Source organism: Acipenser ruthenus, chromosome 14 (assembly GCF_902713425.1).
Source record: "Acipenser ruthenus chromosome 14, fAciRut3.2 maternal haplotype, whole genome shotgun sequence".
NCBI classification, from domain to species: domain Eukaryota; kingdom Metazoa; phylum Chordata; class Actinopteri; order Acipenseriformes; family Acipenseridae; genus Acipenser; species Acipenser ruthenus.
Genome location: NC_081202.1, coordinates 22,135,517 through 22,151,944, shown reverse-complemented (window position 1 = coordinate 22,151,944; position 16,428 = coordinate 22,135,517). Strand labels below are relative to the sequence as shown.

Genomic DNA, 16,428 nt, shown 5'->3' with positions numbered 1-16,428 from the left:
TAAGTTGCCTTGGATAAAGGTGTCTTCTAAATAAACAAATAACAATACAGTATTCCTTTGAATTTAAGACACACTTTTTAAACAAATTTTTGCTTCTCAAAAATAGTCTGCGTCTTAAATTTGAGTACAGTAGTGATGCGTATATTAAAATCGGCAACAAAAGACGTGACTACCCAAGTGCACAAACAGCAAAGTGACTGACTGCCAAAAAAAGACGAACCATTGAATCATCCATGATATACAGGCAGCCCTTTTCAAAGAAGCATCATTAGCTTCCTGGGGAATTCAAAGTGAACTTGCTTTTACAATGTCAGTGTTTCTAACAAACAGTACCAGCTTAGACAGATCTCTGTATTTTTCAACATGCCAAGCAATAACACAGTTCACAAATTGGGAGAAAAACTGCATTTTAAATTCGAAGGAATATGGTAATAATAAATGAGACAAAACAAGCAGCACTGAAACTGGGAAGACAGCCAGAATACCAATTTACTCATCCTTTCCGTCATCTCACATCATTATTCTTCCCAGGATATTCCTCAGAAGACAGAGAGCAGAACTGTTTTGACTCTGGGGACAATTTCAAGTTAAACCTCTTTACAAAATAGGTGGAATGCCTAGAAACCACTGGGAATGAGAATGACAAGCTGAACATGTAAAAAGATTTTCTTTTACTAAGGCAGGCAGAGACATTGGTACTTTACGTCCCCTTGGGCTGTAACCATTGAGAGCTGTGTTTAATTGAAAAGCCCAGAGTAGATCTATGTTGTTCTCGGTGGTAATTAGAAAGGTGTTTGCTGAATAAGTCCTCTACATCTATCTTAACAAAGATTTATACAAAAAAAGCTTTGTAGGGATAAAAATCTATTTTTAAAGGAAATCTCCATAGTTAATTAATTAATTAATCCTTACAGAGCAATTCTGTAAAGATGTTATACTGCAGTAAAACTCTAATATTTGCAACGATTTGTTTTGCAAACAAACAAGTTTCAGTGAGCTGCCAACTGGCTCATTTAGTAAAGCCACAAATAAATAAATAAAGATAATTTCACAGTTAAAATGATTTATTCTATACATATTATAGGGGATTCATTTGAACTATACTAGTTTTTTTTTCTATTCAGCATGTTTTTCAAACCTTCTGGATGTTGTTAAATCACCAGTCTAATTATGTTAGGTGTTAGGTGGAGACTGTGTGTGAAAAGACGCCCACATACACATCTATCTACAAAACTGGCTAGTTCTAGTGGCATTTATAGTTTTTTACCTCCATTTATAGTTTTCTCCCAGCAGGGCTTAGGATCTGTGACGACAGTGCATCACACAGCGCTGCCCTTTACATTTTCACACATTATTTAGAAATCATCTCAAAAAACAAATATAAAAAACAATTTATTGCGGCTTGCCAATAAATTTAACAGTATGTGATTTTCATGTTTTACTACAATGGTGTTTTTTTATGCAATTACTTCTAGTATGGCAGATCTTGTGAAGGAATCATGGTTCAGTTAATTTTGAATAAATAAAATAAATAAATTCTACTACTGGTATGCATAAAGTATTTTAACAAGACCACTTATTAGTTCATTATATTTCCTAATATTGTTCTTAATATCTTTTAGCACATTTTTCAGACAATAGAATGTAGGTTCTACGATCCACTTGTTTGTATGAAAACTATTGGTCTATTGCCTTATTAATGGTTAGTTTCGCAATTGCGTACTTTTGTTGCATTGTTAGAAGCCTTTAAACTGAATCATTTAACAAATTAAGATACTTTCAAAACATCATGTATCTTTCTGATGCAGTACTATGGGTTTCCCCAATAGCAAATAATGAAAACAACCCAGCTGGATTTACCCGCCTCCTTTGGCAATATGTTAATAGCAGTGTGATCCAAACAATATCTTATGTTAACACCAAGTGTGTGATCTAGTGTTATAAGTGGTGTCCCATTAGGAATTTTCCAACAAATGCTGTAGTTTACTTAAGCAAAGTTGCGGATCAAATCCTTACAGCAACGCTGCACTTGCACTTTGATGACGATAGCTGCTTTCAAGATGATAATGCACTCACCCACCGTGCCATCGTGAATGGTTTGAGGAGCATGATATACACTTCAGGCTTCCCACAATCCCATCTATCAAAGTGAGCATGTTTAAGATTCATTTCAAATTTGTCATCACAGTCCTCTGTCTACATCTCTACGCCAGTAATATTCAAGGATTGACATCCTTTTAGACATCTTCCAGCACCTTGCAGAGTCGATGCCAACAAGTGTCAAGGCTGTGATCAGGTCAAACAATATTAGGTACAGGTTCTAATAAAGTGGCCAGCTATTGTATTTTTACCATAATATATGATTGCACATTGTTAAGGAAAACATTTTTTTTGTGCTCTCAGTCATCTAGTTATTGCTTTTTGATCTGTAATCCATCGGTACTGTGCAGCCCCACTGCTCTGTGTCATAATGATTTCCTAAGACAGTTCAAAACCTCCACACAGTATCTTCTGAGGCGGGCCTTCTATTTACACTGTAGAGAGTGCCAGGTTGGTTTAATTATTAAAGTCCTGTAACATAGGAATAAAGACTACACAGAAAAGATGAAAGGTGACAAATTTAGCCACTCATATTTCCTCTTAAAGTTTTGTGGTGCCTTCTAAATCCAAACACTCTTTAGACATTTATTATTGAAGAAAAAAAAAACATAGAGTTATATAAAACAAAAGCCCCAATTAGTGCTGTTGTTTGCTGACATGTCCCTCTAGAGTAGAGATGTTTGCTGATCTGTGTTGCCTGAACTTGGCAAACTGATGTTGTAGATACAGGAGAAATTAATTAGCAGCCTAGGAGAGTCCTACTGGGGAGTTCATGTTAATCCCAATAGCCGCAGCCTCTGTGCACATCCTCACAGCAGAGATGCAAATGAATAAAACCTCAGCATGTGACAGCTCTGCATTCACAAAAGAGTGATGGTACTGAATAATACTTAACCCTTTATAGTACTGCCAGAGATGCAGAGACTGAAACAGCCTCCAATGACAGTCAACATACATACATTTGTGGTTTGCGACAATGCTTTTGGGGTGAAAAACATTGAAAAAAGCAGTCAATAGCTTTCATCTGCACCTAGTTGTGTAAAAATAACAGGATATAGCTCAGCTACTCCACGTCAAATTGCTTTGCATGTCTGATCTGCAAAACCCAGAACAAATCACAATTAAATGTAATACAGAGCAGTGTGGAGTAGTGGTTAGGGCTCTGGACTCTTGACTGGAGGGTTGTGGGTTCAATCCCAGGTGGGCGACACTGCTGCTGTACCCTTGAACAAAGTACTTTACCTAGATTGCTCTAGTAAAAACCCAACTGTATAAATGGGTAAGTGTATGTAAAAAATAATGTGATATCTGTACAATATGACATCTTGTAACAATTGTAAGTTGCCCTGGATAAGGGTGTCTGCTAAGAAATAAATAATAATAAAAAGTGGAAATCCATTAGGAATTAAAATACAGAACTGCTAACAGATTTTATGTTTTAACCTTATAGATAAAATGCCATGAACATTGCACCACCCAGTGCAAAGATTAAATATTGTCAGTAAATTACCCTGATACAATATTATATTAACTGCCTTTGTCATAGTACAGTTAAAACTAACGATAAACACAACTCACACAAACAAATGATGGGATATTATTATTATACGTTTTTGATTGTTTGTGTACAATAAAGTTAGCCTGCATAAGACATAAAAGGTTCATATTTTATTAATATGTCCTGTCAGGATTGCTTTCAGATCCTGCTTTTTAACAAGATTCTCTACTAATCTTTGTGATCTTTACAGTACTGTTAACAAAATAAACATATATATTCTTTAGCATGCTTTTTTACGTACATATATTCTTTTTGAATTTAGTTTTTACTTCAATGTATAGGTTTTGTACAAAAAAAGAATCCAAATAAGAATTTAAATTTGATCACTAAAGTTTGTACGAATATGATTCTGTTTTCCTAGCCTTTCACTGTGGTGTTCTTGCTATTTTTTTGGGTGGTCCAAGGCTATTATATGTTCTGCTGTGAGTCAGTTTCCTGCAGGGGGCCTTACACAGCAACACACACTGGGTTCAGAAGAGGCCACGGTCTTTAAGGTTTTCTATGATAATGATGTCTGTCACAGCGTCAAACACAAACTTGACATTTTGAGTGTCTGTAACACTGTTGATGTGGGAATAAATTTCTTTCACATCTTTCTTCCTGTCGAGTTCTAGATATTGATTCTTGATGTAGTTGGCAGCATGTTGAAATGTGTTTGGGCCTAATAGGAGGGATGAAGATGAAAAGTGTTAAGGACATATACCGTGTCCTGATAATGATTAAAAATAGTGTAAGCCATGAACAGCCCTATAAAACATTTTCCTACAGGTACCTGTTCATGTTTTGTCACAGTGAGTATTAAACCATAAACAAATGCCATTTTAACATTTTAAATACATCAGGAGCTACTTATGTTTTCAAATTGTACTGTATTTAGCAAAATAAAGGGAAAACAATTTCCTATTTCAGAGTAACAATATATAGTAATGTGTATGAGTCACTCCATTTCTGTACAACTCACCTGAAGATATAAGGCAGCATTAACAAATGTTCACTAAAATGTATATTCTTCCATTCCAAAACAAACTCATTTCTTTACCCAGCAAACATCAACAATGAAATTTGTTGCTGACTGTTCCTTCAGCCTTCTAGAAATGGAAGTAGTTGGGTTGTACCTTATGTCCATGTATGTTAAATAGAAAGATAGAGAATGAAATGAGCTTCTGTATATTGGGGATGGAGAGTAACACAACACATTCTGCACCCCTTTTCAAAAAGGAAACACCAACGTGTTTCTTTTTAGTTTTGTATAATATCAAATAAATAAATAAATAAATACAAATGACATGATTTTTAGGTTTTCATTTTGTACAAAAATATTAAAAGAAATAAAAGATGACTGTAAAAAGGCTTGTGGCTATGTGTTCGGCAGCTGGCAAAGACACATAGCCACAAATTGAGATGACTGCCGGATGGAGAGACACTGTTATGAAAACCTCTTTAATTTGCCAAAGCACCTTTATAAGTACTAATGAACAATGTGCGGTGCCCTTTAATGTAGACTATACTAATCATCATATTCTGGAAAGCATATACTCAGATGGTCACTTCTGGCATATGGTCACTTTATCCTCAAAGAGATCTTGCTTATTAAGGAAGAGAACAATTGAGGTGGTAGCAAAGCAAATACTCTTAAACAGGTGAAGGCTCTCATGCATTCTGTTCTGTAAAAAAACACAAACATAATACAGGTACTTCAGTTCAAACAAGCAGACGTGATTAATACATTTTTTCTGTATATGCCAGTATAGAGCCCTCTTTTAGATCGGCTGGTAGTTAAGGTGCCATGCTTGTCTCAAGTGTGCTTTCCATGAGCACTAGGTGGCACTGTTGGGCTTGCAAACAACATGCTTCAAAGCCAGTTAGGAAGTACAGTACTCTGTACTCTAATATATGACACCTGAAAGGTCAGCTTTCAGTACAAAATGTGATATGTACTTTATTCATTAATGAGTGTTTAATGTGAGGAGGACAAAGAAAAGCAGAAGTTACTGCATAACCATGCATGGCCAAAAGCCATGACAAAAAGCGTTTACTTTTTTACCCACCACTTCTTCATCTTCGACTAGGACCATGTCAGGCACTCATGGCTGCACAGAAGACAATACAGGTCACTCCTTCAAAACAATGGAGCCACTTCTTCCGCCCTGTCCTCCTACATCAGAGGAACATGCAGTAATAGCTGGTTATGGAGTACCACAATGATTTTCTGCATCACAACCCCAAACACACACTCAGACAGCCATTGCAAAGCCCTGTTGCTAAGGGGTCATCCAAAATGATCATCTAATACAGCAAGAATACACAGTGTGCTCCTTTTATTTTCTTCTCCCATTTGTTTTTGGATGTTTTTTGATATTATATTATATTATATTATATTATATTATATTATATTATATTATATTATTGTATAGTATATTTATTTGTAATGTGAAGCGCTTTGGGATGCCTTGGCATGAAAGGTGGTATACAAAATAAAGTGATTGATTGAGTGGTAATTTTGTATTAGCCACGTTATCAAATCTTGGTCAGGCTTACTCAGAGACTGTTCCACTATTATGGTGATTTTATTGAACATGCCAAATATCCATGATGAGTGCTGCAACATTAATACACGATAATTAAGAACACATGTCACGGGATCATAAACAGATACAAATACAAATCCCTTTTAATCAGGAGGCAAAGTACAGATAAATGAGAATCCTAGCCAGGTAATAATGACCACAAATATTTACAAGCAGTGATAAAGACAGACTGTCATTTAAATCTGCTATTTATAAAGCTCAGTGTCTTCAATGTAAGGCTACAGTTACTGTTTATAAAGAAAAGCACTACAGGAAATGCATGTGGACATGGCAGAGTATCTCACATGTTTGAGACAAAAAGGTTTTGTACTACAGAAAAAGGCTGCAGCTAATGCAATTTTTGTATTGGCTTAAGAACATGCTTTTCAGATGGCCAGGAAAGATAATAAACAGTGGAACTGCCCAACCAGTAAAATATAGATTTAAAGGGTCTCACAACCTCTGGTGCAAAAATACCTGAAGCTCAAGTCCTTGAAAGAAAATTGAGTTTCTATGATTCCTGTTGTTTTCACTCTCGACTGAAGGATATCTTGTTCATTGGGAAGATACCCAGGGGCAGCGACTCTCTCAAAATCATTGAAGTAACTGAAGAAGTTCACAACAATAATATTATCTATAACGTTATATTACATGTTTACAGTTGTATCCATTATAAAACAGAAATTAAAAAGCCCAATAAAAATGTGGCATAGTCCAACATAAAACCTGTATTTTTTAAATTTGGTTTAGCTCATTGTTGCAGGGTGAGGTTCCATTGTCACATTATTAGTTCATATTTTGTGTAATTCGGCAGGGATACAGCAAGGTTAAAATTCCCTATCTGTGCAGGGAAAATGGTCTCTGGCTCCCTCTATTCCAGCCATGTGGGAATATGGCTGGAATGGAGGCACAGTTACTAATCAATTGAGGATGAATCAATCCCCCAGGTGGATATAAGGTTAGGCTGCAGAAGGTCAGTAGGAGAGAGAGGACTAGCAGCGTTGTGCCGATAGGTGACGCTGTGTAAAGTACCACAAACAGAGGCAATGTGCTTATTTGTCTTTGCTTTAGTGTTTATTTTAGTTATATTTGTCAAAAACAATAAAATGCTTAAAAAGTGCTTAAAAGTACGATTTTCACCTGCCTGTCCATCGGCTGATCTGTCACACTCATACTGTAGGTTGGTCAGTTATATTTAAATGCATGTGGTTTTTTAAATGCTTTAAGTTGATCCCAATCAATACCTATACATTTTTTCCATATTGAATTGAGGAAAATAAGGATAATACATTCCAGCCAACACTCACTTACTATGAAACAGAGTCACATAGTTGATATTCAGAGGCCCTTTCAAAGCAAGTCTGAATGCTTTATTACCTCTGCTAGCCCTTGGCTCATAGCACCCTCTTCCAAAGAATCAACCATTATGAAAAGAAGTCTTTCTATATATAAAACAATCATTTGTTTCTACAGAGTATGTAGTCTTGAACAAAAATGGATGGCATTGTAATGGGTCAGTTTTATTTATCAATAAAAAAAAGCTTGTAAGATACACTAGTTATAACATGTCATATTTAACATGTCACATCTTATTTATTTGCATATAAAAAATGAAATCTTGGAAGTTGTATATAACAGACTAAACATTGCAATAAATTCAAAACATTGTCCACTGCTTAGGCTCTCTGCAAATGTTTATTTGCTATTGAATAAACAAATATTCTGTGGCGAAATTTAAGACCTATAAAATAATAAAACATACATCTTTGGTGGCATAACAATCACAACTTCCATTGTGGTCAAAAGGAATAATATAACGTTCAGTACGGAGAATCCGCAATGTGGATGATTTAAATTTCATGACTGAATACATGAAATTCTGGTGATTTTTTTTTTTTTTTCAACCTCCAAAGCAAATAGAGTAGGTTTCTGTATAATTCTATTTCATCTGATACATTTTGGCAAATTTACACAAACGTAACTGAGCAAAACAGCATTAAATTTAAGTTTAAAGAGAAAAACCATTGTTAAAAGTGAGTAAAAATTCACAGTCTGAGTTTTCTGATTCTAGTCCTCTTTTTTTTCTGATAAATTGGTCCACCCTCTGTAAAGTCCTGCACCCTTCAGAAAACTGATTTTAATAATTCCTGTTTTCATAACAATTAAAATTGTATTTATAAAGTATCAATTAAGAAAAAAACAATCAATATCAGGAAAAACTTTATTAAAATGGTAAGAGCTAAAAAAATATGTTGCTCAATGAATATTCCTGTATTGCTTTTCAGAGTGTTGTCAAACATTAAGGAACATATTCTTTTTCCACTCGTTTGGCTTAATGATAAGCAGACTCCATATGTTCACATAAAAAAAACAAAAAAAAGAGAACACAATAACATGTTTTTTTTTTGTCCACAGATCTAATGAGTCACACAAGTTACAAGCATTCAACAATAATGTTGAATGCTGGCGTTCAGAATATTTTCCACATTTAAGGAGCTAAATTGAATCTCATGATAAGATAACTCAACTTGTACTCTTATCTTTTTGAACTACGTTTTCTGTTTAATCAACAGACAGCCAATGCTGATGATGTTACTGCAGAGGAACACAAAGGGGCCTTGATTTCTAGTATGGAGCTTCTAGAAACAATAAAGCTGACCTTGATCAAAATCCTAAACGAATCCTAGCTCCTTAAACTCACAGGTCCTCAATCCAAAAAGCAAGAACTCTCTTTAAGGCACATTAGAGTGAGTGCTCCATTAGGACTTCGTATCCGTAGCAACACGTTAAATCTAATATAACACACAGTTACTTCATTTCTATTGATATAGCATTGTGCACAATAAAGAACAGTTCACCATAATGTAACATCCCTGGCATTACAGTTGATTTCTTGGCTCAATGATTAGTATTTAAGATTTATTTTGCAGAAAAATATGACCAATCTAAGGAGATGACCGATAACTGAGTTTCTTGATAGAACAAATTAAGGATTTTCCATCTGCAGTTCCTCTCACTCATTATGTTTTCTTCATTCATTTCTTCATGTCAGTATGTCCCCACTATTTGTACTGGGGAGGTCCTAGAATGTGTTGAAATAAAATTCAATTTACCTATTGAAATGTTGCAATAAAACAAGTATAAATCTGAAATGTAACCAATACTGACAAGTCTGACTAAAGTCAGATACTTAAAACAAGATTTTCTAAAAATTAACATCAGTTCATTGCAGATTCTATTTTCAGATTTGAGTGCTGAAAAGGTCAAATAGTGTTCTGTCACTTTCAACAACTGTATTGTGAGAATAATCCACTCCAAAAACAATCTTCTGTTACCCATCTATATTTTTACTAATGGGTATTTTGCAAAATTAAGTACAGTACCAATCAAGCGTTAAATTTGTCTACACATGTCTGCAATTGATTACAATTGCTGTTAATGTGAAGGAAGTCAATTTTACACTGCACAGTTTTCATCTAACTCAGCCTTGTAGGTCATCAAACATTCAGGGTACATTGGTGGAATAGCATTCTGCTCCGTATACCAGAAAGTCCTATATACCCTTTTAAATGTCATTCAAATTCCCAGTCATGCGTTACAGTCAAAGGAAACCCAAAATGCAAGTATTACCTTGAAACAAATGTTATATTTTACAATCTTTTTGGTATTTATTTTGTAAAATGAGTGTGAATGCTGCCCCTGACCAATATAATATTAAGAGTAAGCATGTTTTTCATTTTCAGGTAGGTAATAATAATATTTTATTAATAATCGGTGTGAATTCTGTTTTTAATGAGAAAAACATGAATACAAATATAATATAAACGTAATCATAAAGCTGCAACTATGTCACAGAATACCATGTGACGGGAAAAAAATGGCATTTCCCAAAAGGCTGAGAAAGTTACATTGCTGATTTTTTACACAGCAGAATCTCCTATCTTTTTCAACTATAGCTTTCTATGGCGTGGTGGAGTTGTCCATCTAGGCTCTTATATAGTATCTAGTATTTATACAAAGCCTGACCTACCCCTAATGTCAGTGACGGACACGACTCCTACCCAATCCTATCCGTCATTTCACTAAACAACCCAAACGCTCAGCCTAAGTGAAAGCACAACAACCCATTAAAAGAAATTCCGACACCAACAAAGCCTTAAAAAAAAAAAGTCCCCAGTTGAGAACTAGCTACAGCCGCACTTTCCATGTGCCTAACTATAAACACCAAACCCCTAACACACTACAGTATTGAGGATTTTATTTTGTTTCTTTATATATATATATATATATATATATATATATATATATATATATATATATATACACATTTTTATTTTTTTGTGTAACTTTTTCCTTTCTCACCAAAAAAAAAAAAAAAATTAAAACTGTAATGACTATGTGTGGCAATGAGAAAACATTGAAAAAATGTTTCCTAGTGACTAAAGAAAATAGAACTCTAGTCTCAGGTAATCAGAATCTACTTTCCAAAATACATATTTTTGAGGATATAGAGCAGGATCTTACAGTTTGTGGTATTTTGGTCAACATTTTTGGAGACATGATTCCACCTCATAACAAGGATACTATTTCACTGAGAGACACATATTTCTGCTGAAACCCACATCTACTATACTATATATGTTCAGTTTCTCTATGATATACACTATATTATGAACTGCATTAACCACAAGGTAGAGGTACTTAGAACAGGTACTTTTAATGCCAACTAGATGGTAAAGTGTACAAGGAGAAAACTTGTACACTTACAGAGTGGATGAAGTACATGACAGCAGGAGGCGACATACTCCATACAGTATATCTACAAATGTCATTTTCATAGTATTCTTAACCCATCTCTTCATTTTATGATGTTTCTGTTTCTCCATGGCAATCTAGCTTGCTGTCTTGTCCCTTAAGTTCCTGGTGTTTGAGAAATCATGTGATATTTCTCTTTTTACTGGGAAACCAACCATATTTCAGTTTTTTTCTTGATTTATTCAAATGTATTGCGTCTCAACTTCAACCTCAGTACTGCTTGTCTGTGTTGCTTCCTGAACCTGACGTCACCATCCACACACACCACTCAAGCCATCTGTGACACTGTATTATATATATGTATATATTTACTAAACAACAAGTGTAACAACAATAATAATTAACATTTCATATATATATATATATATATATATATATATATATATATATATATATATATATATATATATATATAACACCGATACTTTTTAAAACAATTGTATTCCTTATGGCAATGATATTTAACATTTAAATAAAAATACTAGGATGCAAAATAATTGCAAAAGACAACACTGACTATGAAGATTCACTGTGAAGGCAGTTTCATCATGATAAACACAATCCAAACATAAATACATTTTAACAAGTCTTCAGTTGCAAGCACATGTATCTGATAAACTATTAAGCACTGGATGCAAACCATATAACCTACAAAATAATGAAAAATAAAACAGGCACTTTCTTGACAAATTTCAAAATGGTATTTCACTGCCTTTTGGCAGTTAAGTCTAGCAACGTATAATAACATGTACTGAAATTATATACAGTATAGTCATTACCTTTAAAACAGGAATACTTTAAATAATCTACAAACAACATGTACAGTACACTAATACAACTGTTTGTACTAAAACACAATTTTTAAAAAGTAGCCACTGGAGCAAATTAAATCAATACACTTATTTTGTGCAGGTTTCTCAATACATTGACATGATCAGGTACATCATAGAGCCAAAATGAAGTTACATGCATTTACAACAAAGTGATATCTTGGTATTTACACCTGTATAAATTACTGTATATCTGTCAGTACAATCATTTCTGTGTGTATACCAGACCAAAAGTGACATCTATTTTAATGATCTAAACTGCAGTAGACCAATCATCTTTAACTCTGTATTAATCCTGCTGGGGTATTAACATCACTGAATACAATAAAATACTGATACAGAGGAAAGCGACAGCTTTGTTTAGATCATTAAAGTTGAGGTGTCACCTCAAACAAATGCTTGTCATTGTGTATCTTATAAGTAGAATGGATTTTCAGGTTATCATGCTGAGTATTTATTAATAAAATTGATAAAACAAACACATTCTCAAATGCCACTATGTTTAAACAGGACAGCATAATGCCTACTTAAAATGCTGTAAAAAAATATATTACAGCACATATGTAAACAATTAAAATGCAGCACTGAAAATGTTGTTCATTTGCTGCTGAAAGTTTGTTGTTTATTTTATTTTACAAGACATACATACATACTGTAATGTAACTAAAATACAACCACCACTTCTGACACACAAAGAGGAATCACTCTAGCTACCTCTTATTTCACTAACAGTTTTTTAAATTTGAAATCTATGTGCTGCAGCCTCACTTTTGGCTAAATAAACCTGTCTGTTTCTTTTACATAATCTGCCCCCCATGTACATGTATTTTTAAAACTAGATTTTGTTGGGGCAGGTAAGGGCCCTGTTAAAAGAAACCCATTCCCTGCCATCCACCAGATGCACTGGACAGATTTCTGTGGTAAACATATTGGATGCAGTAATGGAAAAAAAAAAAACAAAAAAACACTGCCTCTTTCAATTGCCAAACAAACTGTCTACGTGTACATTTTTGGATCTTAATTTACAGTAATCTGGACAATGTATGACACATAAGACTACTTGAGTTTTAATGCTTATTTCTAGATTTTTCTTTCAAAATTGGTCTCCTTATGCCCAGACTCACAACTATGACACCCAAATTTCCCAATGAAAGACCCAGGCTACTTGTTCCTCCTGTTTCTACTTTTCCTGCCATCAATGAGAGGCTTGAGTTTTGTGAGGTCCTCCCCCAGCTTCTGGTTGCTAGGCTGCCCCCGTTGACTGTTCTCCTTGCAGTAGTGGTTGATTGCCTGCATCTCGGTATGGCTGAACATTCCCATAAAGTCCTTGGGGTTGAGCTGCATGCCACTCACAGAACTGGCCCAGGACCACGGAGACCTTTTGTCAGTCAGGGAGGACACCAGCTCACTGCTTAATACCTTGAGGTTTATTTTGGCAACAGTTTGTTTGAAACTATTCTCAGTAGCCAGGCAATAGTAAAGGCCTTGGTCTGTATCCTGGACTGATCTAAAAAGGAGCCCATGTTCTGTTGATATGATTCTCTCATTTAACTTCACCTTGGGAGAGAGAAGATATACATAATTTAAAACATGGAAACCACTGTGAAAGCTGATGAAAAAAAAAATGTTATGTGCAAAAACTGGACAGAAAAATACCAAATGTAATTTGCTCCATGTGTTTTATCAGCTATAATAGGGGCATGATGCTATTCTCATTACTCAAATGAAACTTAAACTAGGATTACATTTTAATAAGGGCATGCCTACCCTTCTTTCCGTTTTTAAAAAGTACCAACAATTCACCTCTTTTCTCCTGTCATTTTGCCTCTGTATCAGCCACTTAACCGTTGCTTGTGGAGACTTTGGTGAGCACTCCAGAAAAGCAGTATTGTTCCTCACTCCATACTGATCCATCTCTGCTGCATTTCTGTATGCTAAAACACATATGTTAAGGAACTAATCACCCATTACAGCAATGGTCAATTTATACAGATTGGTAGTAGACACATACTATTATCCAATTTTTAGTTCATGTTCCCTCACATGTCTGAATCACAATCCTAACAGAGACTTTTCTTTACTTGTCACTCACAGGCAGTCCCATTGGACATTAAAGCAGTGACCTCATGACAGGACTCCATATAGCATTATATTACAGATAGGAACAAGCTCACTATGTAGCTAGAACTTTGTGTGGATCATCAACAATAACACTTATAAAAAATGTTTCAAAATAGCTGTTGTAAACTGCAACCATTAAACTTATAAAGAACACACAAAGGACCCAATCAAGTGCAAACAAAAACAGAAAAACTACATCCAATCTGGGAATTTCAGATATAAAGTTTCCAAGAACTATTGTATTCAATAGGGTATTGCTTGCAGTTTATTTTATCACATAGAAATAGCCATTGAACAGTTGTATAGACAATACAACAACTTATGATCATAAGCACTATCATAGCCATAACACATTCAGGTGATAAAGGAGAGTGATTTAATTATCAATGACATATACTGGTCTTCAAAAGTAGGTTATGTGTCAATGAATATTAGTGAACCTAAACTTTTTAAAAAATATGTTTCAATGATAAAATAAACATAGAACCAAGATATAAATGGAAGCCGAATGACATGTGTAAGAGAATTTTAATATAACAAAACCCTAACAATTCTACCTATAAAATCTGTACATCTTCCAACCAGTGCCAATGTAGCACTGATAAAACCATTACATTATTTCATACTGTTACATACAGTAGTAGTGGAGAAGACAACCATAATGTCTGTCCATATTGTGTGTAATACACTTGTAGGTTTAACTGAAAGCCAGTGACAGTGAATTACTTATTAGTATTCCTCAAAGAAAAAAGTATTTATTTTGAATAAATTCTGTATTGATTATTTTTTTTAAAAAAGTCTTAAATAACATTACAGAATATTTGGAAGTTTCCTGCAACACACATACACAATATTCTTACCTTTGAGATTAAATCCCCTACATTGATTCAAGGGGTTGCCATGTCTTATATCCTGTCTTCGGCTTCTCCTAAATCAAAAAATATTTGAATTCTTGAACCAACTCTTAGCTTTCCTTTCACTGGGTAATGGTAGCAGAAATATAACACAGTAAGAAACCTTAATTCATTTTTTAAATGTATATAATTACCATATAATGTGTATGTCAGAAAATTAGTAAATATTTAATTACTTACAGTAGTTTAACTTTGTTGTATTTTTTCAGAAATGAAAACCAAAATAAACTGAAAGAGCACTTTATCTGTGACAACATGCACTACATTTAGAAACAATAATGTTCATAAGCCAAAAAGTACAAAAACTACTAAACATTGAAAAAAGAAATATCAAGAAAGCAACATGTGGCACCCCCACATTTTGGTTCAACTCAGAACCAAAGTCCAAAGAAAAACAAAATACATTCCTGTAAATGTGTGCATTTGACACACTTCATCGGAAGAACAAGAAATAGGAAAATGAGCGGGGCCATACCATCACTTCCAGGACTCCTTGTTCTTCTTTATGCTGAAGATAGTTCTTAATGACTTTCGCTGTATGTTTGGGGTTGTTGTCATGCTGCAGAATAAATTTGGGGCCAATCAGATGCCTCCCTGATGGTATTGCATGATGGATAAGTATCTGCCTGTACTTCTCAGCATTGAGGAGACCATTAATTCTGACCAAATCCCCAACTCCATTTGCAGAAATGCAGCCCCAAACTTGCAAGGAACCTCCACCATGCTTCACTGTTGCCTGCAGACACTCATTCGTGTACTGCTCTCCAGCCCTTCGGCGAACAAACTGCCTTCTGCTACAGCCAAATATTTCAAATTTTGACTCATCAGTCCAGAGCACCTGCTGCCATTTTTCTGCACCCCAGTTCCTGTGTTTTCGTGCATAGTTGAGTCGTTTGGCCTTGTTTCCACGTAGCAGGAATGGCTTTTTGGCTGCAAGTCTTCCATGAAGGCCACTTCTGACCAGACTTCTCCGGACAGTAGATGGGTGTACCAGGGTCCCACTGTTTTCTGCCAATTCTGAGCTGATGGCACTGCTGGACATCTTCCGATTGCGAAGGGAAGTAAGCATGATGTGTCTTTCATCTGCTGCAGTAAGTTTCCTTGGCCGACCACTGCGTCTACGGTCCTCAACATTGCCCGTTTCTTTGTGCTTCTTCAAAAGAGCTTGGACAGCACATCTGGAAACCCCTGTCTGCCTTGAAATTTCTGCCTGGGAGAGACCTTGCTGATGCAATATAACTATCTTGTTGCTGTGCTCAGTCTTGCCATGGTGTATGACTTTTGACAGTAAACTGTCTTCAGCAACCTCACCTTGTTAGCTGAGTTTGGCTGTTCCTCACCCAGTTTTATTCCTCCTACACAGCTGTTTCTGTTTCAGTTAATAATTGTGTTTCAACCTACATATTGAATTGATGATTATTGGCACCTGTTTGGTATAATTGTTTAATCATACACCTGACTATATGCCTACAAAATCCCTGACTGTGCAAGTGTACCTAGAAGAATTGATGCTGTATTGAAGG

General features: G+C 35.0%; 2 protein-coding genes across 2 annotated transcripts; both read right to left on the bottom strand.

The window, feature by feature from the left end:
* Positions 1 to 4,128: 4,128 nt before the first annotated feature.
* LOC131697468 (guanine nucleotide-binding protein G(t) subunit alpha-3-like) lies at positions 4,129 to 11,028 on the bottom strand. Its single transcript, XM_058986506.1, is given in 8 exon segments — positions 4,129 to 4,321; positions 5,173 to 5,216; positions 5,218 to 5,322; positions 5,707 to 5,737; positions 5,739 to 5,813; positions 6,646 to 6,831; positions 7,537 to 7,586; positions 10,993 to 11,028. Coding segments are annotated over 8 exon segments (720 nt in total).
* Positions 11,029 to 11,438: 410 nt separating this feature from the next.
* Positions 11,439 to 15,364, bottom strand: LOC131697424 (semaphorin-3C-like). Its single transcript, XM_058986119.1, has 3 exons — positions 14,852 to 15,364; positions 13,674 to 13,804; positions 11,439 to 13,427 (listed from the first exon to the last, which is right to left on the bottom strand). The coding sequence occupies exons 2-3, from the start codon at positions 13,782 to 13,784 to the stop codon at positions 13,032 to 13,034; spliced, it is 507 nt and encodes a 168-aa protein (XP_058842102.1). The 5' UTR covers positions 13,785 to 13,804; positions 14,852 to 15,364; the 3' UTR covers positions 11,439 to 13,031.
* Between the last annotated feature and the right edge of the window lie 1,064 nt (positions 15,365 to 16,428).